Here is a 27,524-nt window from a genome sequence, read left to right as displayed (position 1 = left end):
CCATAAGTAATCATAAGAGGGGAATTGTTCCATAAGGTTATGATCAAAGGTCCACTTTAGACCCTTTCAGGTCCTGCCAAAGAACATTACTTTTGTTTTTCCAAAATTCATTTGAAGGTCCTTCTTTTGATTAAATCTGCTAAGTTGGATAGAAGGTTTTGCAAATCTGCAGGTGTTGGCGAAAACATAATAATGTCATTGGTATAAACTAGGTAAGTGATGGGTTCATTTCCTAGTTTTGGTGCAAGACTATCCAGATGGTCTGGATATATCGTAAGATCCTAAATGTATAGAGAGAAGAGCGAGGAGGACGAGATACAGCCCTGTCTAAGACTGTTTAAGATAATCATTCTAGGTGAAAGGTCTTTTTTGGTCAGCTTAATTCGTAGCCAAGTGCTTTAATGCAATGATAGCAAAAAAACAGTAACATCGTTTCAGAAATCATTTACTCAATTTATTCCAGGGTTTCTTCCAGGTCCCTCTATGAAAATCTGAGGCATAATATACATACTATGGGCCTGATTCTAACTTTGGAGGACGGTGTTAAACCGTCCCAAAAGTGGCGGATATACCACCTACCGTATTACGAGTTCCATAGGATATAATGGACTCGTAATACGGTAGGTGGTATATCCGCCACTTTTGGGACGGTTTAACACCGTCCTCCAAAGTTAGAATCAGGCCCTCAGTGTATAATTTAAGTTTCCTTTTCAATCTTTTGCCCATCAGTAGCTTTAAGATAATGATTTTGTCAAACGAAGAACAGCTGGATCTAAATCTGTATTGATTTAGTGGGCGTAAGTTGTTTTCATTGTCCAGGGGTCAAGAGGGTCAAAAAGGTACTTACCAAAGAGTTTTCAAGTGGAATCTATAGGGGCTCTGGTTCAGTAGTTCTTAGTATTTTATTTAACCCATTTTGTGCCAATTGGGTGTATAATTGCACAAATCCAGGAAAGAGGAATTTGATATTTTAATAGACCTTGTTAGAATAGTTTATGGGGTAACAGGCTCTGCATGATCCAATCTCTCTCTCTCTTCCCCCTATACTCAGCATTTTCTTTTTCTTTGATGCCAAGTGTCTCCTTTTCACTTTCAAATTAAATGGTAATGACAATTGCTCTGTAAACTCTGCAGGGAGGCTAAAGATTGGATGCATATGTAGTCTGAACCCCTTTATGACCTAGTCACACTCACGGTCAGAGAAACTCACACTGCCTTCAATCTCAACTCCAGGGATCTCAATTGTCTCCAGTCATGAACACCTACCGTCAACTTAAACGAATCCACACACGTAAGCAACTCACTCCACAGTACTTACTGTGCAGTTAACTTATGTTGAATGACAAAAACCAATAGAAATACATTAGGAAAAAGCATATACTGTGAGGGAATGTAAAATGAAGTGAAACATGTGAAATGCAAAAAGACCCTGCATCTCTGACTGATTATTTTCAGGATTTGTACAGTCCTTGTTGAGAAACCAATCAGTGTTTTTGCCTGTGAAATTAAGAACATGAAAATAGGGCCTTGTAGGAACAAGTTTTAAAGTCAGTTTTTAATTCCTGCTGGATCAGAGGCCTTGCAGGATCCACCCCACTTAAAGCACTGCATACTCCCAAAACGAAATACACAATCATCCACCAACACCACTAACAACATACAACCAAACACCCACCATCACATACAAAAACATCCAGCATTATACACTCAAACATCCACTATCATATGTCAATATGTCAACCATCACACAACTGCACAACCAGCATTTTCCAATCCTCTACAGAGGCACTCAAACAGGTTAGTCACACCACACCGTCATTCTTCTTTTTACAGACATAATCAATGATTCTTTCAAACACATCTCAAAATGCTTTCTAAAGTAATCTCAGGAGCACTTTGGGTTTTTTTTCATCCAAGAGGAAGCGGGCAGCAATGAGCTCTGCAAACTGGAGTCACTGACGAGTAGGATCTATGCAAATCCTGGTTTTAACGATGTTCAGTGAGCTGCGGGCCAACTCCCATCTAGAATTACAAGTACAAGCTGCTGGCTGTGTCCCACTGCCAATCACAGATTACGCCTTAAAATTTAAACAAGCGGGCACTTCGTCTAAGGTACAGACTTCCTCCTCATAAAGGAGTTTTAGTAGGGCTCTCCACACACAACAAGGAGGGGACCATTAACTACACGGAGCACACCCATCTGGTGACTGTTCTTAATGCGAATCCAAGCGGATTGCATTGAAACACACCCTAAAGCAAAGAACAGCATAGTTGAAAATGTGAGTGCTAAAGTTTCCTCTTCTGGGAAGCATGCATCCTTTACTTTGCTACTACCAATCTTACCCACAGGCAAATATTTGTGATCAGTTACGGGTAGCCTTACTGATCTTTAACAAATAATTTAACATAGCCATTTGTTCTAATTTCTCCAAAGGTTATTTCAATTGTACCACACAATGTTTATGAACAGCAAATACATTAATACATTTAAAAAAATACGGAACAGACTAATATGCTCAAAGACTCTGGACTCAATTTGAATGGGGAGGGCAGCAGGCTACTTTACTGGGTGCAGTTGTGCACCCCAAATAAAAGAATGAGCTGCCACTAGCCACGGTTGGTACAGACAGGAACATGGGGGAAACTCAGTGGAGACTACAGATAGGAGACGATAGAGTATCCCCCCCCACACTTTTTTTCCCCATAGGTTTCTTGGAAAAGATTCAGCCCCACAAATTCCACTAAGGAAACAAGAATTAAATGGAACAAGTTGGGACAAAGGAAAAATTATGCAGATGCCACAGCCATTATGCCTGCTGTATTTTCGTCCTAATAAAATTCGACAGGCAAAACAGCCAGTCTAAACACTAGCAGAAAATCAAGGGCAGTATACGGGTCTTATGAGACAAAAGCATAAAACAAAGTAGGCAGCCACACAACCTGACATATAACAACTAACACAGAAACTGGTTACATACCCCCCCAAAAAAAAAAAAAAAAAAAAAAAAAAAAAAAGGAGTAGGACAAAAACCTCTGTGGCCAAATCCTTAGGGGTCCTTGTATCAGCACCCTGCCTGTAGAACCCTCTTCTTGGACCAATTACTGAAATCTGGGTTTGCCTTATATAACTGTATCGACTCAATACCTTCTCACTAATATTCAGTCAGTATTCATATGTCCCTAAATTAAGAACGAAAGCTAGATTTGTCTTAAAATTTAGAATACAATGAAGAAATAAAACTGTAGCAGAAAGCATTGAATAAGATATGTTGCTATGATCAGCACTATATTTTTATTGTTATTATTATTATTGCAAAACTTGAGATGACTGGGGGACTAGGTACAAAAAGACACTCAGAATACTTACGTTACTTCTCAAAGCTCTGCTTCACTTTTGTCCCCCTGAAAGGTGAACTTTGGAAATGCATTACTTCACTTCATTGTGCCATTTGTGATAAAGTACAATCAGGCAAAGAATAAACAAAACACACTATGTTGGTCTTTTCAACAGCAACATCCTCTCACACCATTTTGTAACAGAGGATTTGCATCGACGAAGCTTCAAATGGATACAGAAGTCAATTATTGGAATCCCCTTGGAATAGAAAATGAGAGTCTGATGTTCCGGAAACAAGGCCTTGTTGGCACCAAGTTAGCTAATGTGATCATAAGTTCTTCCACTGTTAGCACAAAAGGAAACTGAGGCTCAGTCTTTAAGCACTAGCCTCCTAGACCATGGCCAAACCACCCTTTTGCTGAGGGGTAGGTCATACCTACTGGGGGAACGCTCTGCACGTAATCACAATGGCAGATGATATAATCACTGGCATGTAAAAACAGTCACCTGAGCTAATCGACTGTATGTTAAAACACCTACCTGGTAGATAAGTAATTCGAAGTGCTTGTGAGACGGAAATCAGTCCTCAATAAAACACTTGAGTCATGTAAAGGTGTTGCACACAACCTCTTGCTTTTACAAATGTGTTCCTTGTATGTGCTGCTGGGCTGATGGTTCATTAGATCAGGGTCAGACCCATCTGATGTGAACTAAGAGCCAAACACGCCAGCCTAATAGGGTCTTTTTTCTTGTGCAAGAGTCTTGTGTTATAAATCTTTTGACAAGTGTTCTGCAATGATTTTGTGTGCTGCTCACCAACATTGTGCTAGGTTCTGTTGGGCAATAGCGGTACACTCCAACATGGAACTCCTTTCACCATGGGGGTTACCACCTTCAGGTCCAGGACAAAACCCTACTAACAGATGTGAGCTGCTGATTATAGTAGGAGGGTACAGGCCCATTTTTTAAATACTTATATCAGTGGGGAGGCTGCATACAGGCTTTTTCAATTAAATATGTGAAGTATGCCATAAATGGTCCCCATCTTTTTCTGCATCTTTGACTGTATGTTGTGTACATTAGTGGGCTTGGGCACAAAAGTGATGGGGGTACCCCTGTGGTAGGGGCTGTGTAGAAAGTATGCAGAACCAAAATACTTCAAGATGAGCCTTATGGTTTAGTGATAGCAGTGCTGCTCTTTTCGCTTCTTCCTGTATGTCCCCAAGAGCTGCTCCTCTGATCATCACCACCCTGCTCAAATTCATCATGAAGGGGTATGTATAATACATACAGAGAAGGATACAGAAATGATCCTTTGTTGCTCATTGACAAAGTCAACTCTAGTTGAGGCGAGACAAAACAAGATCTACACAATGAAGTGGCCAAAGCATGGCCAAGGACATACCTCATATAAAGTAGGGCACATGTCCAACCTCCTTATTTCTTCATGTCCTTAAGGAGAGGGAAGAGCCTAGCAACAATTGCCTGAAGTTAGTACAGAAACAGGAGGGACAGCTACCGGTGACTGTCTGCGACTGGAGGTGTGGTACATCTGAAAATATGCCTTTTTATGACTTGTTGTCTCCTAAAGTATGTGGCCAACTTTCAGTTCATGTGGATAATTGGTTTCCATCCAACAGCCCCAACACCAGATACAAGGTGAAACTATGCATCTGTTCACTGCTTACTTGAAGAAGCTCTGCAAACCAGCAGAGAAAGATACTACTTTCAGGGTCTCAGCATGCCAAGTCTTATCCAGACCGGGGACTCTGCATCATTTCCAAGCACACTATTATCCTCTGGAGGAGTGAAGTCCAAACAAGTACTACAGTAAGCAAGATGGCAATGTCTTGGTTTAAATGTACTGTAAGCCCCTGCACTTGACCACACCCAGCTGACCGTGGCAGCACCCAGAGTACCATACCACAGAGTCCAGTGTTGCAGCAATGACCTGCACTGGCAGACTATGAGTAACGGTTCACTAGGCAGTATGATGGAAGAAGTGCTTGCACCACACATAAAGGAAGCCAGACACCACGTATCCCTTGCACCACCACCCCAGAAGCCTGTAGACCCCCATCTAACCCCCAGGTGGACTGAGTGACCTACATATAAAAAATGTCAGACTACAAACAATAACAGGAGTCAATCCTGAACGGGAACAGCTTGACAGTAAGTCAATTGTGGCCCACCAATGGTTGGCTACGTTTTCATAAGACATGTGACTGACCGTATCCCTGGTTTTCTGCACACAGCCCCCATACTGAGCCAAGACACACTCCAGAATAACTTATTACGTTATGCAGAATTATTGTAAAGAGCATTACATTTCCAAAAGTTACTGAGCAGGTTATAATAATATAAATGAAAGTATTTTAGTATTTGTCTAAATGTATAATTGTTCTTGGACACTATTATGAATTGTGAGCTGTACACGTATTCCCTAAACTACATAGATGTTTCGTCCATACAAGTATCCAACAGCAAGCCTATATTTTTAAATGATGCTATCCTCTGAATGCCCTACAGCTGAGATAGAAAACGGGTACAACTGCGAGGGCACTGGTCTGTTGACTGTGTTTCCAAGGACGAAGGCAAAACATATAACAAGTACTGCCTAACTTTTCATAAGGTTATACAAGACCACCAGAACTAAACTGGCAATTAGTAATGGCCCATATACAGTAGCCTGATTACCCAAAACTGGAGGAAATGCATCCTAAATATTAGTATACTGAGGACTTTTGTCAAGGCTTTGTCTAAGCCAATGCATCAGCAAAACAAAAACAGGCAGAATGAAACAGAAGCTTTTGCGAACCACGTCCTCCTATAGGAATGTGCATGTATTCTCACACATGTGCGCACACGTGTCACCATGCATGAGTGCCTCTGGAATGATACAGGATGCATTTTTTACCATTCTAAGATGCCAGAAGCCACTGAGATTGATAATGAATAAAAAAAGATGAGCTTTTCACCTAGCTGAGTGTCAAGCAACAAATGGCATCTGCTTTCCAAAACAATTTGAAGTAAAAAACATTTAAATGATCGCGAGGAGTGGTGAAGGGTGGGGGTAAGTGGAGGGAAGCTAAAAGGTGGTCAGGATGTGAGGGAGCAACAGAGACGTCCAAAAACACTTGTTCGGGCCTAGAGGCAAGTGGCAGATAGATGGTGAGCCATTGAAAAAGGAAATGAAAAGGAAAATGCACGCACTTTGATGGAATGTTAACAAAAAAGGAAAAAAAAGTTCCCTAATGTGAGCATTGGAAGGACCCACATCAGACAGTCAAAGAGATGGTAAAGAGGCTACACTCCAAAGGAAGGAACAAGTACAAAAAGGGAAAGGTAAACCAATGAATAAGAAGAAAGCAGATGAGAAAGACAATTAAGCCAACCTAAAAGAACGACCTTGATGGTTGTCACTCATGAATTCTAATGATTCAGTTGATGCAATCCATAAATGCAATGGTTCTGGCACAAGCAGAAATCCCAAACCTACAAACTCAGAATGAAAGAGATCAGCTGGAACTAGTGGGTGGGAAAGATATACTGAAAATGGGCAAATAACAGCAAGAGAATGAGAGTGCAAAAGAGAAAAAAAAAAAAAAAAAATCACCTACCATTCCCAAGTAAGGTGGTCCGTGAGGTTTCTTGAAAAACAATGGCAGCCGGTCCCAAACTGGACAACGGCACCTCCAGTCCGCAACGGTTGGACAAAGCCTTAAGCTCCCTGGTGAAAAACTTCAGATAGGCCACAGAGGCATTCCCCAGGAAAACAAACATGTCATTGTGAAGCCTTTCTGCTTTGGTCCGGTAAATTACAACATCCGACACAGCCAGGATCTTCAGGAGCAACCTCTGACGCTGGTTTTGCTTACATGTGGCCCCCAGGAGTCCTTCTGTGTCCAAGATAATGAGGGAGTGGACAGGATCATAGGCAGCCCAGACACCCATGGTGCATGAGTCCTGACTGGAAGACGTTCTGAAGACCTCCTTACCACCAAAGAACATATGATTAAGGGTGTGGGACTTGCCATCTCCAGTATTGCCAAATATAGATAGCACTTTTACAGTTTGGTCTTCAGTGCAGCCCAGCTTGGTGAGGAAAGTTTCTTCATCTTTTACCTAAGAACACAAATATCAAAACAAAATCAGAGTCAAGTTCAACTTGTTTATAAAAGGAGACACTGAATGAATGTGAAAATGAAATGCCATGAGATGAACAAGGACGAGATTAGATGAGCTGAAGAAATTTCCACATGCATTACATCTAAAATCATAATAACCATCTTAAATGAATAGTTTGTTTTTGACAGCTTGTCCCTCGGATAACAACTAGAATACAGTCCAATCCAAAATGGTAACATTGACCATTACCCGTCTGGCTGCAGCAGCGTTCTGAGATCAGTGATGATCTGCTTTTACAATTGCTGCAAAAAATAATTCATCTTTGTGCCACATTGGGATGTAGAGGAAAGGTCAACTAAAAGTGGCTGGGGTCTGTAATATCTAGGTTTGCTTGATACCATGGGCAAGGGTTACCATGGAAGGGATGCATTCCAGAATGTAGGGCAAATGACATTAGAAAGAGCACTTAGTTCAAGGGCAGACTTTACTGGTTGCTCTCCTGGAATAAGTCATTTGAACTCACCTTTGGCTTCTGTGGTTGATGAAAAGGACACTACAGATTTGGCAACAAGTGATGTGCACACCCTTATGTGCGCATCTTAAAGATAGTGCTCTTAACGCAAGTACGGCACAGGCAATTTATTCACTTTGTCGGTGTCTATAATGTTGATGCGCACACATTTACACTGACATGTGGAAGTGCACATGCTAATACCCGGTGGTGTTCACACGGTTTGAGGATACATTGTCAAATAAGAACAACTTGCAGCTTGTTAAGTTGTAATAATTCCAAAGGTAATCTGTTGGTGTGCACTCTTATTAAACTATATTGCAATTTATTACACTATTTTTGAACTTATTAAGTTGTGCACTCATTGTGACAAGTATTATTTTGAGTTGAAGTTACCTTAGTAATTGTAGGGTTCCTTGGGGGTAACATTTACATGGTCCTTATTAGATATTTCCTTGTGCACACAGTTTTTTTTTTCTTTTCCTTCACCTTTCAATTTTTGCCATTGCCGGGTAAACCCCTGGTGGAGCGGCCGGAGTGGAAGAAATACTCTATAAATTACATTCCAGCCTCAAAAAGGCAGGGTCAGAAGAAATGTCTGCCTCAAGAAAAAAAAAGTTGGCTAGACAGTCTAGGACCAGAAGTGTTTGGTCAGATGGAGAAAAAAAGTAAGATCGGGAACAGATGGTGATGTCTTCATTGCATGCACTTGAGGATTTAGACAATTATCTACTGGCTGTATGTTTAGGTATGGATAGATTTAATTGTTTTCAAACGAAGCAAGGAAAATGTGAACTAATTGAAGACTATGCATCTAGTCTTAAAAACCATGTCAGTGTCATGTTCCGTTTTGCACACTACATGATGAACTTCTATTAGTGACCAAATAATATTGCACACTAATGACCATAATTTACAAGAAAGATTAAGAGTGGAGATTCCTCCATAAAAGATGTGGTGGCTATAGAAAAAAGGGTGAACTTTCAAAGAGGTGCACCACTGCAACTACACCTTCTGGTAATAAGGATAAAAATACAGAACGTAAAGTAATGAATATTTAGAAACTACAAATAAGGAATCTAAAAATGTACAGAATGTCACGAAATTTAAATGCACAGAGAAAACCCTTAGTTGTTTTAGATGTGGTAGCAAAGAACCCCTAGTGAGAGATAAGTCATGTCCTGCACTTAAGGCTAAGTATTCCTATTGTGGGGGGAATTGGACATTTTGATAAGGCTTGCAGGAAAAATAAAAATAAAAAAACCAAGTCAATCTGTGAAGTACGTGACTGAGAAATCTGACTATGATCAATCTGGAAATGGAGAGCTTAAATGAAACTGAAGGTGTGTTATGAATAGAATGCCGTGTGTTGAATTTAGAAAGTTCATCAGGAAACAAACCCATGTTTGGAAGGTTAATATGAGTTGTTATTTCAATAGTGGGGACTCCGGTTCGCAATTCACTATTTTGAACAAAGAGGTTTGGTAAAATTAATTTGTTGGGGCATTGAGTAATGATTTGGTTGATACAGATATTCATCTGGTGACCTTCACAGGTGAAAAGATTCCTATGTTAGGATACAAAGTTTTATAATTTGCATTTATGGAACAAAGGGTAAAGGGCACGTTGTATGGAGCAAAAGTAGGACCCTCAATTCTTGGACAGAAAGAAAAAAAGGAATTGGATATTACAAAAGAACTCAATAGCAGGGATTAAGTGTTAATATTAGAGTGACTTAAATCAGATGAAAGGGAAAAATGGGAGAACATAATTTCTTAAGTTTATTTCTGGAGGTTTCAGGAAACTGAAGGGATTTGTACATAAGATTGTACTCAAGAAGGAGCAACCTCCGTGCGTCACAAAGTGATAAACATTCCCCTGAGATTAAGAAATGAGGTTGTCAAGGAGTTGGATAAATTTGAACAAATATGGATAATTGATCCAACTGAATGTGCAGAGTGGAGGTCTCCCTTGGTGGTAGCCACATGAGGCAATGGGAGTATGCATAAATCTGCATGATCTAAACAAGAATATAGTAGAGAAATTTCCCCTATTAAAAGTAAATGGGTTATTAGCTGATACCAAAGGCGTCAAGTGTGTTTTTTTAACCATACATCCATCTATCTTCAGCTTAACATCAGATAGCTCTTCATCATTCCTGTAGAAATCTTACAGCATTCATCACACCCTTTGGATGGTATAGATTTATCTGCATGCCGTTTGGGTTACCCTCAACGGTTGCAGTCTTCCAGAAGTTAATTCACATACTGGTCAAGGGTTTAAATGCATCAACATACTTTCAAGATGATATTCTTGTGATGGTAGGAGCAAGGACGAGCCTGATGCTACGCTGAGGGAGATTCTAGGAATATTGAAAAAACGGACTTACAGCAAAGTTCAAGAAGTGTTATTCGGGATACGATCTGTCAATTACATAGGTAATGAAGCCAACAATATATGAATTTTACTAAAAAAAAAAAGAGATTACGGATGTTATAAGAAATGCAACTGTTCCGGTATGTAGGGAAGATGTAAGGTTCTTTTAGGGACTATCATAAATTTTCTGGAAATTTGTTAAAAACTTTACGGGAAAAACCTTTGAATTGAGGCAATTACTTAAATACTTAAAGCATGCAAGGTATTTATGTTTTACTATGTTTTACTATATTGTACTTTGTACTGGCAGTGCACCTTTATGGAAGGTTGCCGACTGCGCGTTCTGATGTCCTTGACGGCTGTTCCATTGTCGACAGTTGACCAACTATGCTTCCCTTTGGACAGCTGCTGTGGACGTCAGTGTTGATTTGTGGAAATAAAACTTCTTTCCCAAGAGTACAATTTGGTCTGCTGCTCTCCTTTACATCTCCACTGATGATACAGTGACTCTCACACCTTAAAGGTTTAGCGAGTTGTTGCGGTTCAACTGTACAGATAGAGGACCCTTTCAAGCTGCAATTTTCAGTGACTCGCACACTTGGATATTCTTGTTTTAAATAGCTTTATCTGCAAGTTAATTATACGGTGAATCACAAACCTTAAAGAAGTAAATCTGGGGTAATATTCATTTTGTGGTTTTTATTTTTGGCAATGCAAACTGCAAATTTACCTGTGGTATTTCTACCTGAAACATGTATTCTTACGATAAAATGGCATCATTGGTACAAATCTTTTGAAAGTTATTTGGTAGCTATTGATGGGTTGAATATTTCAGCTATTCGGAAGAAAGCGATTTTGTACAATTGCCTTGGAACAGAAGGACATAGAATTTTTGACCATCTACCCCAAGCATAACCCTTGTCTACTGAACTATAGGATATTTTCACGGAGGCAGTCAATAGACTTGAAAATCATTTTAAAGACAATCTGAGCATTATTGTTGAGAGACACAAATTTTTCACCCGGAAACGACTTCAACATGAGTCAATTGACAATTTCATAGCTGAACTCAGGGTATTAGCTTCTACTTGCGAATTTGTAGGTCCTTTGGATCAATATCTTAGAGATCAATTAGTGGTCAATTGTTATGACACAAGAATACAGGAAACAAATGTATGTTGTAGAAACCCGACGTTGAATGAAACATTAGAAATAGCCAGAGGCATTGAACGATCCTTAATAGCTTCTATAGAATTGAGCAAAACAAAAATAAATCAAGTAGAGAATGTGAGCATGGTATTACCAAAATCTAAAGCATCTATGACTGCTCTATCTGATATAAAGAAAAATAATATTAAGAGTAATCTTTGTTTTAGGTGTGGCTCTAAGTCACATGTAGGTAATGTGTCAAATTGTCCTGCAATAGGGAAATTATGCATAAGATGTAAGAAAACGGGGAATTTTGCACAGGTGTGTAAGCAGTCGCAGAAGGTCATGTTGGTGGAGCAACAGCAACCCTCATGGCAGACACATGATAATGAAGTTGACTTGATGAAACGGTGTGTTTTGATTGTCAATGCTACTTCTAACCTTGATACAATTTGTAGGTCTTCAAAAGATCCTGTCTGTAAAATTGAAATTGGTGATGTCATGTTAGATGTTACGGTGGATTCTGGTTCACCTATAACTATTGTATATGCTGAGAATTACTATTTGAATTGGTAGATGCTTACCTTATTGCCGCCTGCAATAAAAAACATTGCTTTTGATGGTCAGGAAATATACATCATGGAGTATTTTCTTGAGAAGATTTGTTATCAACACAAAACCATCAATACAAAAATGTATGTGGCTAAGAGAGGTTACAACATTTTGGGGTGGAGAGATCAAGGGCAGTTTGGAATGATACCAATTACTTTGGGTTAGAAGATCAATATAAAGTTAGATTCTCTTCAAGATGTACTTAACAAGCATGCAGCCATATTTAAAAAAAAAATGGGTCTGGTAAAAGGGTATGAGCATAAAATTGTACTTAAACCTGATGCTGTACCTGTGGTACATAAAGTACGTAATGTGTCATTAAGCATTAGAGGGAAATTGAAACAACATCTGCATGAATTATGTATTGAGGGGGTTATTGAGCCAGCTGACTCATCTCAATGGGTTTCACCTATTGTAGTGCCAGTTAAGACAAGAGGGGATCTGAGATTGTGTGTTGACTTGAGGTCTTTGAATAAGAACATATTGGTGGACTTTTTCCCTTTGCCTAAAATTCAGGATATCTTGGCACAATTGGGGGGGAATGAAAGTGTTTTCTTCAACTGATCTCAAGTCTGCCTATAATCAAGTTGAATTAGGATGCGAATCTCATGGTCTTACGACGTTTGTTACACCATTTGGTGCTTACCCATTTTTTTGAATGCCGTTCGGGTTGGCTTCAGCGGCACGTTTGCCAGATGCTCATGTATCAACTGCTTGGCGATGAGCTTGGCGTGTTGGCTTATCAGGATGATATTCTAATTGGTTCAGAGTCAGTCCAGGAGCATGTACACAAGCTTGACAAGGTTATAGGAATCTTAGAGGATCATGGATTCACAGTAAGAAAAGAAAAGTGCAAATTTATGGTTGAGTCAGTAAATTATTTGGGGCACAGAATTTCTGCCCAGGGAATTTTACCTAAAGAGGATTTGTTAAGTGCAATTGCAAAGTCACCTTCTCCCAAAGATAAAGACCAATTGAAGTCATTTTTGGGTCTTTTTGAATATTACGTATGGTTTGTGCAGAATTTTGCTTATCAGACAATCTATGAGAAAGGTTTTGAGGACAGAGGAGAAATTTCAGTGGGAGGAAGAGCAGGTGCAAGCGTTTTCCACACTCAACACTCTTATAATGAAGGCTCCTGCTCTTCAATCTTTCAGTGATGATGTGCCTTCTATCATTACGGTGTGTGAGAGTGGAACTGGCTTAGGTGCTTTATTGAGCCAGATGGTGGAAGGTAGAGAGCATACGATTGCATTTGCATCTAGGCGTCTTTCTGAAGCTGATAAAAATTACAGCACAATAGAGAGGGAGGCTTTGGCTTGTGTTTGGGGTGCTAACCATTTTTCAACGTATGTGTGGGGAAGAGTATTTACTGTAGTCACGGATCATAAGCCTTTATTTTATTTGTGGAATGATAAAGTTTTTAACAAAACCAGTCCTAGGTTGACCAGATTGTTGGCTAGATTATATGAGTTCAATATGAAAATGAAAAATATAACTGGGGGAAAAACTGCAGGGCAGATTTTCTTTCTAAGTGTCCAGTTTCTAATTCTATTGATATAAAGCAAATAGAGGATGGGGATGTAGTATTGGGGATGACTAATGGAGTGTTTGTTTCGGGAGAGGTCATTTCCAGACATGCTTGGAAGGAGGCTGTTTCGCTTGTTAAGAAGTATATTTGTGAAGGGTAGTCTTGAGAAAACCGCATTCCTGAAGAGATAAAACCATTTTGTAAAGTGAAAGACGAGTTGAATGTGGAAGTCAATCTAGTGATGAGGGGGGAGCATTTAGAACCACCTAGTGAGTTAAGGTACAAATTAATTAAATTAGCTCACAAAGGACATGTGGGAATTACTGGCACTAGGAAACGGTTGAGATTGTATTATTGGTGGCCGGGTATGGACTCTGAGGTGGAGATGACAGTTAAGAATTGCGGTGACTGTAGTGGGTCTGAAAGAGCCTACATACAAGGGAGATGTTGTTATGTCCGGTGCCATTTCATTATAGACCTTGGCAAAAGCTGGGATTGGATTTTATTGGTCCCATTGGGGGTATGAATGAGGGCAAAAGGTATGTGTTGGTTACGGTAGACTATCATTCTAAATGGATTACATACAAATTTTTGAGAGAACCTAATACTATTAATGTAATTGGGTTTTTGAAAGAGATTTTTCATTGTGAGGGAATCCCTATGTTTCTGGTTACAGACAACGGGGTACAATTTGTATCGCACCAAATGATAGAATTTTTGAAGGGTTCAATATTAAACATCTGACTACTGCTTTATATAGTCTGCAAGGGAATGGTCTGGTTGAAAGGGTGAATAGAATATTCAAGAAAACTATAAAATTGGCCTTTCGTGTGAGGAAGAGTGTTCAGGAATTGGTGGCTGAAAGAATGTGGTGTTATCATGACACTCCACATACGTCAACAGGTGTAGCCGCTTTCGTCTTATTAAAGGTTAGACACTCTTGTAATGACCTGTCTCCTGAGAGAGTGGTGCAAGAAACCATGAAGGAGTGAAGGATAGGGTGGAGAAGTTGAAAGCCAGAAGTAAAATGTGATATGATAATCTCAAAAGTGTTTTGAATTTCCAATTTTGTGTGGGGAAGAGAGTTAAAGTGAAGAGACCTCAAGGCAAAAGAAGTGGGGGGGGGGGGTCGAGTTTTTATCCGACTACTAAGGTGGTCAGAGTATCAAAGCACTCCATTATGGTGGAAAATGGTGGAACAAAAGGAATGTGGTGAAGGTTTATGGGGAACCTGAGGTGGTTTCCAGCAATCACCATTCAAATGTTTATGCTGGAGGTGGGTACGGTTTTGGTGGTAGTAATGGAGATGCTCAGGAGGTGGGCTCAGGTGAAAGCGTGCAGAGAAGCTAGACACAATATGAAAGTGAAAATGTGTGCATGGGTGGTACTGATGAACTGGGTGACACGGGACAGTTGGAGGGAGGTGAAAACCTTGAGGTAAAGGTTAGCAGGCCTAGAAGGAATATTGTTAGACCCAAACATCTAAGCCAGTATGTAACGTATTGATGTGGTGTTCACACTATTCGAGAGGAATATCATTGGTTCCAAGATTTTAAATTAATATAGATGTATAATTTGTTTTAATTGAGGGGAGATATTTATTATAGACCACTGTTATCTGTTTTCAGTTGTATTGTTAAGGGGGAAGATGTGTTAGGTTTTACTATGTTTTACTTTGTACTGGCAGTGCACCTTTATGGAAGGTTGCTGACTGCGAGTTCGGATGTCCTTGACGGCCGTTCTATTGTCGACAGTTGGCCGACTGTGCTTCCCTTTGGACCGCTGCTGAGGACGTCGGTGTTGATTTGTGGAAATAAAACTTCTTTCCCAAGAGTACATCCTGGTCTGCTGCTCTCCTTTACATCTCCGGACACTACAGTATTTAAATGGAATGTAGAATTTACAAAATAAGTTCCAGGATATAAAAGTTGATGACATGCACAGCTCTACCTTTGCAAGGTTTTAATCAAAATGCATGCATTATTATCACCACTGCTGCAAGTGGTAAAGGCTTTGAGGCAGTTTTAACACAGGTGTCAGAAAAAGATGGAAGGTAAGTGAAAGATACTGTATCTTTTGCTTCACGGTCCTTATCGCCACTGGCACAGAAATACTTGGTGATTGAAAACGAAATGTTAGCTTGTGTCTGGATGATTGAGAAATTCTGACAGTATTAATTGGGGCTCTAAATAAACTATCCATACATATCACAAGCCCATGGTGAAGGTGCTAACAACAGAAAGCTCTGCAACGGCCACTCCAAATGTAGTTAGAAAGTCTCTAAAATTACTAGATTATACTTATGAAGATGAATACAAACCAGGCTGGAAAAATAAAGTGGCTGATTATCTGAGCAGCTCTCCTTTGAAAAGACGAGATGTGATGCCTAATGGGTGGGATGAGTGCAGTGTGGCGATGGTTGACATGCAATTATATGCCATTTTGGAAAGTGACTTGTTGAAAGATTAAGAGGAAGTTGAAGAAATAGCAGTGGTAAAGAAGTTTGTTTTGAAGGGATGCCCTAATGTGAGCAAACTAGGTGAGGAAGGAAAGAAGCTCTGGGTGCTCAAGGATGAGTTGTCTATGTCGGATAAATGATTTTTATTGAGGGGGCATAGGGTTGTGCTTTGAGGGAAAGTATGATAGACATTATGCATGAAGGTCACCAGATTATTGTGTCTATCTCTAATGACTAACCATCTGCCACAGAGAAATTCAATCTCTTCTTGTCCAGCACTCGTAATAGCCAGAAGGCCTCTCCATGGACTATTTGACAAACCTAGCTGGCAAAAAACACCCAAAACTCTCAATGCCAACCAAGTCTACAACCAAAGTAGAGTCTGAGACAGACATGTTATTCTACAAGCCAAAGCTTTAAGCATGAAATATACCTTGTGTGAATGGATTCCAGTTTCTAAGAATTCTAAACTACCATGAAGATGTAGACACCGATGACCCAAAAATGATACAAACATACATTATTTTGAACACAATGTCAACTACTTGGGTAAATGAAGAGCCCCAGGCCTGTGACCCTGCTACCCTATCTCCAAACAATAGACAACAGCTACCCCAATTCACAGTTAAGCCAGGACAGATAGGATTCAAACAGCTAACGACATCCTTCATGTTCCACTTCCAGCTTCCTGTCCCTACTCGATTCTTAGCCGGACATGAGAATAAGGATGAGAGATGCAGTTGGGATCTATTTCCAATGCTGAGGTGTACCCACAAAGCACTGTGCCCTCTTATAAAAGTGAACAATCGTATTTCGTGCAAATAAATGATAGGTTTACCTCAAATGTTGTGAAATGGGAAGCAAAGTTCTATCCTCATACCAGCAATCCCTCCAAGGACTAACTCCACTTTCCTGTCAAGAAAAGCTTATTGCTAGGGAAAAAAAAGGGCAGAAACAACTGCTAAATGGACTAGCAACCACATCCCACGGGCTCACTCCTTGTGCTAAAGAAAACAGATTGGTCTACTTCCCATTTGCTCATGGTCAAACCCAAAACCAGGTCCCCGTCTTCCCTCCCACTTCTGGTAACTAAATCATTAGAATATCCCACACAATACCTAGACAAACTCATCCTGCAATGGACAGATAAGCCCTATGCCAAAGGTCGGGGGAATTAGGAACGCTAAACAATGGATGCTTAAACATAACAAGTGAACTCACTATCTGCCCACACTAAAGGGAACCTTGAATATACATGGCAATCCAATCAAATCTGGAGGTCAGAGCCACCAAAGTATCTCTTAGCAAATATAAGTAGGAATTCCTAACTACCCAAAAGAAAATGTTGTCACCTAAAGCAAACTCGTCACATGTCTCAGGATCCTTACCATGCTGGCACACCCACCTACTACATAAAGCATCAATATTCACTCCAGAGCTCACTTAGAGCAGCACTCTAAGAGGGTGTCTCCCTCACTTACACACCAAAAGAAAAAGAGCCGACCAGGTCAACCTGTAGTTAACTAGACACGCTTTATCACCAAACAAAGCTGTGTGGTAAGTAGCGCATCCCAATATAAATCAACCTTATCCAAGCCAGATCATTGCCAGCCACTTCAATTTCATCCCAATTTTCACATTTATAGACCTGCTTCAAATGCTCCTGTCCCACTCCCAAATAATTTGGCCTCGTTCCCGTTCTAGATATAAAGAGAAACAGTGCCACCCTGTGGCCTAAATCTGTAAATTCCTACATGCATTTTGGTAACATCGGTTGTCCATAGACTCAACACAACTGCATCGAGCCAGCATAACAGTATTTAAATGATAAAACTATATTGCAAGGTTTCCCGTTCTGTTAACTAATGTGTAGCTTAACGATGGCGTGCTAAACTGGCTCCGTAATTACAAGACATACTCATCACAAGGTAATGCCAGATGATATTCATCAAAATGTCACAACGGGGTGAGAGCGTTCCTTGCAATAAATATAACTCAGCCGGAAACTGGTGATCGGTAGCATCGGGCAACTCTCAATACAGTGGCCAATGAGCTGATGACGGACCAGAATACACCCACTGGAACAAGTAATTTCTTAACGGCTTTAACATCTATATACGACTTTATCAAATCCCTATATATTTTTTTCAATATAGCACAAGCGAACTCGACCCAAAGGTATTGGAGCGCTTCCGTTTTCTTACACAAGTGCATATTCACTTCTGGTTGGCATTGGGCCACTGTTCGCCTGCCCGGCAACTGAGGACGCTGAGCCAACGCGGAGACTTGAACCTGGTTCTCCAGCTCCAGATCCGGCAGCTCTTGCGCTACCAACTCCCCCTCTTTTTTTTACGTAACTCTCTATTGCTCAGCTCAAGGGTCGTCGTGGAACAAATCTTTGCTGTCGATGGATTAGGTCGCTGTGTCCTGAAAGCGGGAACTCATCGATTGGCACGCGATCCGCCAATAACGCTGTGTGGTTACCTTGCGCAAGTTCGTCTACATATATGGGCAGTGCTCAATTAAAGTCGTTGTTCGACAAAATTCAACCTCGGTACCACCATCAGCCTCTCTGTTGAAATCAAAGTGGCTGACTCGAGCTTAACTCGTCACAGAGGCATTACGCCGCTTCCCCGCGCAAAAGAGTAACCGGGCACAAAGAAGCTAAGGCCGTAAAAAGAAAAAAATGCTCGCTCACCTGCATGGTTTGCCCAGCATCGTATCAGTCAAATGCAGCATATTTCTCCCTCCCAGAGACCGTCCTGGCTGGGGGTTGGCACAATCAAGAGTGGGCTCGCTCACCTGAATGATATGCCTGGAATCAAGGAGCGTTAGAACCACGCTGTGGCTCGAGTCCGGTACCCAGCTCCTACGCCAGCCTCTGTCCACGTGTAACCTGCCTTCTGCGCGCTGCCCCAAATTCCTCTACTGCTGACGACAAAAGAGGAATATCCAGGTAGCGAGCCCTTCAAAATTCCCTATCCCCCCGCTCCCCATCATCACCCTGGCAGAAGTGTAAACATGCCTGGGTGGATTCCTGCAGATTCAGGATGTTTCCATCACAGATATATAAGAAAAATGTGTGATTTCAGGCAAAGTTTGAGGTTTGCAGGGCTTTGTGGGTAAAAAAAAAACAAAAAAACTCACGGGATCCATGTGACTCACCCCTTCTCGAATTCCCCTAGGTGTCTAGTTTTTAAAAATATACAGGATTGCCAGGTTTCCCTATGTACCCGCTGAGGTAAGGCCAAAAAACCACAATTACCCACTTTGCAAAAAAACTATCAGTTTTGTGTTGAGATTTATCCATGTTGCGCCTCGGGGGGGGGGGGAGTGTGCAGTGATATGTGTGTTTTGACCACTGACTTCGTGTTGCACCACTTTGCACCTGGCTTAGCTATTCACCGTCACATTAGTGGTCACCAGTTACAGATTCCATTTTGTATTCAGCTTAGCCTTAGCTTCATTCTGCCTATTTACTTTATCTTAGCATTAGACACTGCCATGTTAAAAGCTGTAAGTGATTTTCCACATTGTACAATGTGCACTCTGTCTTATTTTCATGTATTTTTTCCCACCAAGTGCATAAGCTGATAAGAATGTACTCAGACGGCAGGGAACAGACTTGTTTTGCATTTTCACATTGGGATTGTGGCCACATCCGACGTGTTATTTTCAAAGCTAGCCGAAAGCAATCCGCATTTTTTAATAACTAAACTTCTGCAGTGAGAGGGAAGTCTGGAATTTTCCTCTCTTGTTTGTTTAAAGTATAAGAGGCCGAGACAAGATGGACCGGGGACAGAGCAGATCTCAGACGCATCCAGGACGCTGGAGTCTGTTATCCTTCCCGTGAGGATAATTGATCTCTCTCTCCTCGATTGATTCTGGGTTCTGCCGATTTGATGCTGATAAAAGAGGGATGAAGGAGTTTTGCCATTGCCTCATGGTGATGCATACTTTTTAATTCATTATTTGCTTTGAATTATAATATAGATACATATATTTGCTGTGTATATTGCAGTGGAGAATCATTTGTGTAGGTTTTCATTTCGTTGCTGTGACCATTTTTAAACTTGTGCTTTCAACATGCAAATCTCCTAATAGGAACCTTGCGTAGTGAAATAATAAATGTCTTCCTTGGACTAAGAAGCGCATTCCAGAGATGTTTTGTCAGTGCATGAGTGTTTAAGCTCGGTCATTAGTGAAGAGCAAACAGGGGTTTCCTTTCGCTGGCACTAGGCCTACCCACACAAGTGAGGTACCATTTTTCTTCGGAGACTTAGGGGAACACAGAATAGTAGAATAGATGTTATTACCATTTGTATTTCTCTGCATTTACACGTTTAAAAATGTAAGACAATGTGTAAGAAAGAAGTAATTTTGAGAAATACCCTCTAATTCACACCCTAGTATGGGCACCCACAAATCCAGAGATGCCCAAATAACCCTTGCTTCTAAACTATACTTCTTGTGCCCATCACAGAAATTCATAGAATTCACGGATACCTACTTTTCACTATATTTAACCATATGAATTACTCTATACCTAGTACACAATAAAAAAACATTGCAAGGGGCAGCTCCATTATTGGCTCCGAGTATCTCAAGTTCTTGGCAAATCTACAAACTCTATATATTCCCAACCACCAGAAGGGTCTAGCAGATGTAATGGTACATAGATTTTCTGAATCCGCCATCATGATGAGACGCTACAAATGAAAACGTCACAAATGCCTGTTTTTTTTCCTGATTATTTGGAATATTTTTCTATTCCAACACTTAGTTTCCTTGAGAAAACCATGAAGATCTACACAAATGAACCCTTGCTGAATTCAGAATTTTGTATAGTTTTCAGAAATGTACATCTCTCCAGGATCCACCATGGGTTTCACACAAAAAATAGGGAAAATGGGCTATCTCCCAGTAAAATGCCAAAACTGTGTTAGAAAATTTGGTTTTCTGAATCAAAACTGCCTGTTCCCGAAAGCTGGGGGGGGTGGTGATTTTAGCACCACAAACCCTTCGTTGATGCCATTTGCAGGGAAGAAAAACAAACACTTTCTTCTGCAGCACTTTTTTGTATTTCACCCCCCAAAAAAACAAACTTTAGCTATGTTTTGGCTAATGTCTTGGTTCCCTCCAGGGGAATCCACAAACCCTGGGTACCTTGAGAATCCCTACAATGTTTGAAAAAGAAAAAAAAAAAAAGGATGCACATTTGGATGGATTGCTTATGTGGACAAAAAGTTATGGAGGCCTAAGAGTGAACTACCGCAAATAGCCAAAAAAAGGCCTAGCAATGGGGAGGGTGGCTGGCAGCGAAAAGTTTAAAGTGGTTTAAGTCCTTCATTATCATACGGCGGATAATGTTTTTAACATCCCTTTAGCCCCCTTCCTTGCCCGCCGTTCACCCTCTGAATCCTGCCGACACACATCAACAAAACCATCATCTGCGTGAGGCAGCTAAGCTATCAGTGATTAAGGTGAGCTGTTTACAAAACATTTTTGCACATAACTCACCGTATGGTGGTCCTAGGACAATGGGATAACCACCAACATTTTCTGCACAACACACACTGTCTAGGGCATCTCTGGGACCCCACAGCAGGTGGGCAGGGGGTTGGGGGGTGCGGCGGGGCTTGGATGGCAGGAGAAGCCGCAAAATAATACCCCTCCCCACCAGTCAGTGTCTTTTTAAGTTCTCTCATAGCTGGAACTTTTGTTTTACAGCTGGGCTTAGTTTGTGTTTTAAGGGACTTGTTTGTAATATTATTCTTGTAGGCCTGCTGGGCCTGAAAATGTGTAATGTACTACGCCCTCTAGAGGCTAAATATATTGTTACACTGCATTACATTCTGCCATTCTGTGTTTGTGTGGTTTTGCCCTTTAGGTTGCTTGCTATATGGTTACGTGACGATGTTTCTTACAAATGTTGGGGGCATATTTATAATCCCCTAGCACCACATTAGCTTAATTATTTTTTACGTTACTGAGGCCCAATGAGGCCAAAATCCCCGTGCCGTATTTACAGAGAGGTGCAATGCATGCATTGCACCACTCTGTAACCCTTTGCGCTACATTATGCCTGCGCCAGACATAATGTATGCAAATGGGGCGTTCCCCTGTTAGGGGGGGCCCAAAAAAAACGGCACAAGGAAATCTATGAGATTTCCTTGCACCATGTTTTTACCGCACTTTTAACGCCTGCTCAGGGCAAGCGTTAAAAAGGGGGCTTCCATTATTTAGAATGGGCCCATATGTACTCTGCAGGAGTAGCGCCAACATTTTGACGCTACTCCTGCAGAGTACATCAATAGTGTCACATTGAATGACACTATTGCCCCCTACCCTGCGCCATATTTTTAATTCTGTGCACACAAGGTCTGGGGGGCGCTAAGGGGCGCAGGGAAAGTGGCGCTGCACTCAGTGCAGCGCCTATTTCCATAAATATACCCCTTAGTTTTGTATTGGTGCCCTCTAGAGGCTGTTCTGAGTATTACAGTCAAGATACTACAATAGTCACTGCACTTAGAAACTCGCACCATAATGCTTTCTGGGGCTTTCCATTTACAATTTTTTTTTGCCCCTAACTCACCGCACAATGTGCTCTTTCTGTCTCGTCTCTGGGTCCCCATACTAGATTGGGGGGGAGGGGGGACCCCAAACAGTAATCTAAAAAAATATAATAATGGCACTATTTCCATTTTTTGCTGAAGAGAGAGGAAGAAGGTAAATAGAAGTTCTTTAGTTATATGAAGGGCCACTGGTATTATGTGGCAGAGAGGACCAAATCATGCGGCAGGGTTGACCAATTTATGTGGCAAGAAAAGTCCAGTTATGCATTTACAATGCCAATAGCTCTAACCCAAGCAAATGCAAGTTCTATTACATTGAAAAAGCTTGTTTTATATATAGGGCAAACTCGACCCAAAGGTATTAGAGCTCTTTCATTGAGTATCAGTTACATTACACAAGGACAAATTCATTTTTGTAGGCACTGGGAGATTACGTGATTTGCCTAGAATCACAGGATGTTGAGCCGATACCGGAAGTAGGTTGACCACCCGTCCGTAATTTTCACCGACGGTTCGTGAATTAACCCCAAAGTCAATTGTCAGTGATGGCATTTGTCCTAATTTTAGCTTTTATGCTAAAATACCTATTTTACAGTTAAATTCCTCTGCTGAAGTGGAAGGTCTCCTGTGCTGTGACCTAGAGTCCCGGCATAGAAACAAACCTTCTCATTAAGGTGACAGTTGCCTGAAAAGAAATGCAGATCAGTGAAGTTGGTTAACCTGAAAATGCAAAGGCTGCTTGAGAGCTGGTAGAGGTGACGTTAATTGATGGAGACACACTAAAGCTTCCAGAAGTCAAATTTTTTATTTTTTTTTCCCAGAGGAATTGTAGGGGGTGTTTCAGACTGAGTTGTGGGCTGTCTGCTTTTAATGGCCAGGTGTAAAACTGTTTGCTCCAAGTGCATTCTCCATATTACTAAAATGTACACTTTGAAAACACTTTTTTATTTTAACCTGATTTTATGTCCATATTTTGTGGCAGTCTGTCTTACTTCAAATTTAAACTAATGACTTACACATTCACAGTGCTTTCTGTGACAGGCAAGGACCTTGTAGCACTAAACAATTACAAGTCACTATTTCTTGCTGAGCTGAACAGAATTCAGTTCAATGGGCTTCTGGTTGCACACACATACATTTATAGTGATCACATTAAACAACAGATGTTTCATAACATAAAATAGTGTATTTCCCACTGGGTTTTTTAAACTTGCATTTACTTTTCTTTGAAGGTGTGCACTATTTAATATGCAGATACCGGATGGTGCAAAGTCAAAAGACAGCCACACAATATGTTGTTCTTTTTAGCTTTGCCTTTAATACCACCTCCACGCTTACTGACCACATCCCTATTGCGCACAGTATCCATACTTTTTTTTTAATGCCCTTCGATCACTGAGAAAGACAGTGATGTTAGCAGATGTTGGCCCGCAGTCCCTCACCTTAACCATATGCCTTCTTTTTAGGCATTGTGTCAAATTAACCTGTGATCTGTATTACTTAACACAATGTACTATTCTTCTGACATCATTTTATGAAACACTGTCCTCTGGTGCTAAAGAGTATTGAGAAAAAGAAAGTAATCCAGTCAGCTGCTGAAATGCAGTATTTGTGACCAGGAACCCTGGGTTCAAATCCTGGCTCATCAGCATGACCAAATTGTATGATTTAAGTCACATCAAGGTAATTCATGTATCTAGTTTACTTGATAGTGTCATTCGACACAGCAATCAAGTAATTCAGTCCAAATTGTATCCTGTAAAAACCTCACCCGTATATGCGCCAATAGGCTGTAATGTTCCACCATCCATAAAAATAATTTTTTACCTGACATAAGGGACACCTGACAGTTTGTATCCTTTGTTCACTCATGGCTTTATCAGGATAAAGGGTTAAAGTTCATGTTTAGAAACTTCCAATACACATAAATGTCAATGCTATGTTGTGATCTAATATACTAAATTGAAACACTTCTCGGTACGAAAGAAACACTTTCTACACAGGGGTGTGGAATTTAACAAAGGGATTTTCACCAGCTCTTCTCTAATCGTTCCCCCTACCAAGGAAATGTACTCCTGACAAAGGTAGAAGTAGAAGTTCTTCCAGAGTTGGGAAAAATGTGGTTGGAGGGAAACTGAACTTGTAAATGATCAATAGATTTTTGAATGAGCAAATGCACACATGCACATTTGCCCGAGCTAAAACATAGTTCACTAATATTTCCTACGAGTATGATTTCTGGGTCTACTTCTGTAAACTCTTGTGCATCCATGAAAGCCACTAATAAACACACACCCTGGGTGCACTTTTGTGACTTTCTCCAAGAATCAGGCCCTTAATTAGGTCTGGCGTGAACCAAGACATTTTGTTTTTATTCAAATTCTATTTCTCTCTCTATCCATTTATCAACCGGCTTTACTGTGAGGGATAGCAGTCTGCTCTTCCACAAGGAGCATGTTGGCACACAGAGTAGTTTTGTTCAGTGCCAGGAAGTTCTGTGGCAATGTGTGCTTTTGGAGACCAAATTATTATTATTTTTTTTGCCGTTTGCCAGTAGTGGAGTCTGAACTTACAACATTTAAGTAGAGCGCTCCCCCTAATAACGAAGACTTTGCACTAATGATCCATAAATACAAGTATGAACAGCATTAACATCTGGACACAAACATTACCTCAAATGCAGACAGTTTCCTTCCCTGTAAACTGGCAGCCAAGGGGTTTGTTCTGCAGAGGGTTGAGCCTACTTCCCCCATGAACAAAATAAACATGAAAACTTGTTGTCTTTGACCCCAAACAATATGTTTTGGGCATCGGGCTATAGGAATGGCACATTCCTGCTACATTTTAAAGTCTTTATCATGTCCTTATATTTTGTTTGTTATGTAATTTGTATCCCAAGTATCTTGAAGGTTCTGCATGCTCTTTGGCATTTAGGGATCAGCCAGATATCTGATGCAGGCTTGGCTCATTGCAGAGCCGGTTTTAGACATGGAAACAGAGGGCAATTGCCCAGGGCCCAGCATTCAAAGAAGCCAGTCCCTACCCACCCTTCACAAGCACTACCAAAAGTCCATTGCACCAGCTGTTTGCCAATGTGGGAGGGTGCTGCTTATTCAACAACTTGACAGTGCCTCTTCTGTTTCTGGCCTCTTTACTGAGACTATTCTCCAGTTACACAACACTTTCCAGTACTCATGGAGGGCCTATCTCATTTTAGGAATTGTCCTTCCTTGTTGTTCTCTTTATTATTTATCAATGACCCATTGAATCAGTTGCTGTGGATTTCCCATATGGTCTTGACATCATCCTGCTCTATAATTCTCTTTCTGGTGGTCCTGCTCCCAGTTCCGAGATAAATATAAAGTCCCTGATGCACACTCTAAGGCAGCAGTCAAGCTTTCCTGGTGCTGTGAGACTGCAGACAAATTGAGGGTACCTCACATCCTGCCATTTGAAGTGAGAGGTGTGAGGCTGTTACCCACACCATCTGCTCTGGTAAAGTACTGAAAACATACGAGGCTCCGTGTTTTCTGTATGGTTACTGGACTACTTTTTCTCTTTATATTGCAGGCAGCGCGATCTCGCTGGGCAGTAGTCAAGTGCTTTGCACATCAACCCTGTTTTTGCACTTTTTCCGGTCACATGGATAATTGCACTTTTTCCGGTCACATGGATAATTGCACTTTTGCCCACACTTTTGGCTGCAAGCAAACTTCTGTTTCCTTTCGTGTGTCTCCGTCACGCTTCATGGTGGCCGTGGGATCGCTTTTGTGAAACTGTTTTACTTTTCAGTTTATGTAGCAAGAAAAGTCTGGTTAACTGTTTAAAACGCGAATAGCTCTAACTCGAGCAAGCGCGAGACCCGTTGCATTGCAAATGCTTGTTTTAGGCTTCGTGTCTAATGGAGGGTTAGGCGAGCCAGATGTGTTTGTTCAACTTACCTAAACTAGTAGGAGGTGAAAAAGTCTCTTACCTTAACGTTTCTTAAACTGTTTGCCATGTGTATTGAAAGGTTTAGAAACAATCAAAATGTTGCTGTTGCTTTCTCTACCAGAAGGACTGGGTATACTTGAATAGGACTGATGCCCTTGACACTGTGCTCAAGGACATCAATTTACTATTAAACAAGGACAAACTGTGGCATTTGAATGTAGCATACTTAGGAGTCAATCTCACACACCACACAGAGAAGTAGTGCAACATAAAAAATAGTGCATTGCGAAACCAGCGGGGCATGGCCACTCCTCCTTTTGTCCCAAATTTGTGTCCTGAATTTTGACCCTTTGACCTGAATTTTTCACAGTCCTATCCAGTGTTTTAAATGGAAACATAGAAGTGCAAGTATTCACTAACCAGAGTACCTGTTAGCTTCTTAGAAGTGTTGGTACCCTCCCGTTAACTGTATAGCAGCAGTACTGAGATGTACAGGTACTATCCCTTCCAAATTAAAAAAGTGCAGGTACTAATTACCGGAGAGCACCTGCCTACATAAAGCAATGGTCCCATCTAGAATTTGCCTCCATGCCAGGTGGTCACCCTAGCCGGGACTCGTACCTGGTTCCGCAGTTCCAAAGCGGCAGCTCTGCTCTTTACGCCACACCCTTCGCCTCTTTTCCCGTTACACTTGTTTCTCTTTACATTTCTTGGGCAGGGCTCCTTTTTAGCTTAAAGCACTCACAGGCCAGTTATGAAAAGCCATACTATAAAGGAACGACTTAGTTAAAAAAAACACGAACTACAATTTCCATACATAATGACCATACGCAAATATAAGTCAGTTGCTAATTGGCTAAGTGTCACAGTTGACATAAGAAACGGTCCCACGCGCGCACACGGCAATTGTAAAC

The 27,524-nt window shown here is 40.9% G+C and overlaps 1 protein-coding gene across 2 annotated transcripts in view; it reads right to left on the bottom strand.

Annotated features, from left to right (window-relative positions):
- The window catches only part of LOC138260021 (zinc finger FYVE domain-containing protein 1-like), a 118,231-nt gene that overhangs the window by 90,098 nt on the left and 609 nt on the right, over nt 1-27,524 (bottom strand). For both annotated transcript variants that reach the window (XM_069208088.1, XM_069208090.1), the window contains exon 2: nt 6,958-7,462. In XM_069208088.1, the coding sequence (XP_069064189.1) occupies nt 6,958-7,462 (505 nt within the window). The remainder of the gene's footprint in view (nt 1-6,957; nt 7,463-27,524) is intronic.

This window comes from Pleurodeles waltl, chromosome 9, assembly GCF_031143425.1.
Source record: "Pleurodeles waltl isolate 20211129_DDA chromosome 9, aPleWal1.hap1.20221129, whole genome shotgun sequence".
In the NCBI taxonomy this organism is placed as follows: domain Eukaryota; kingdom Metazoa; phylum Chordata; class Amphibia; order Caudata; family Salamandridae; genus Pleurodeles; species Pleurodeles waltl.
Note: the sequence above shows the minus strand (reverse complement) of the source record. Positions and strands in the feature narration are given on the sequence as shown.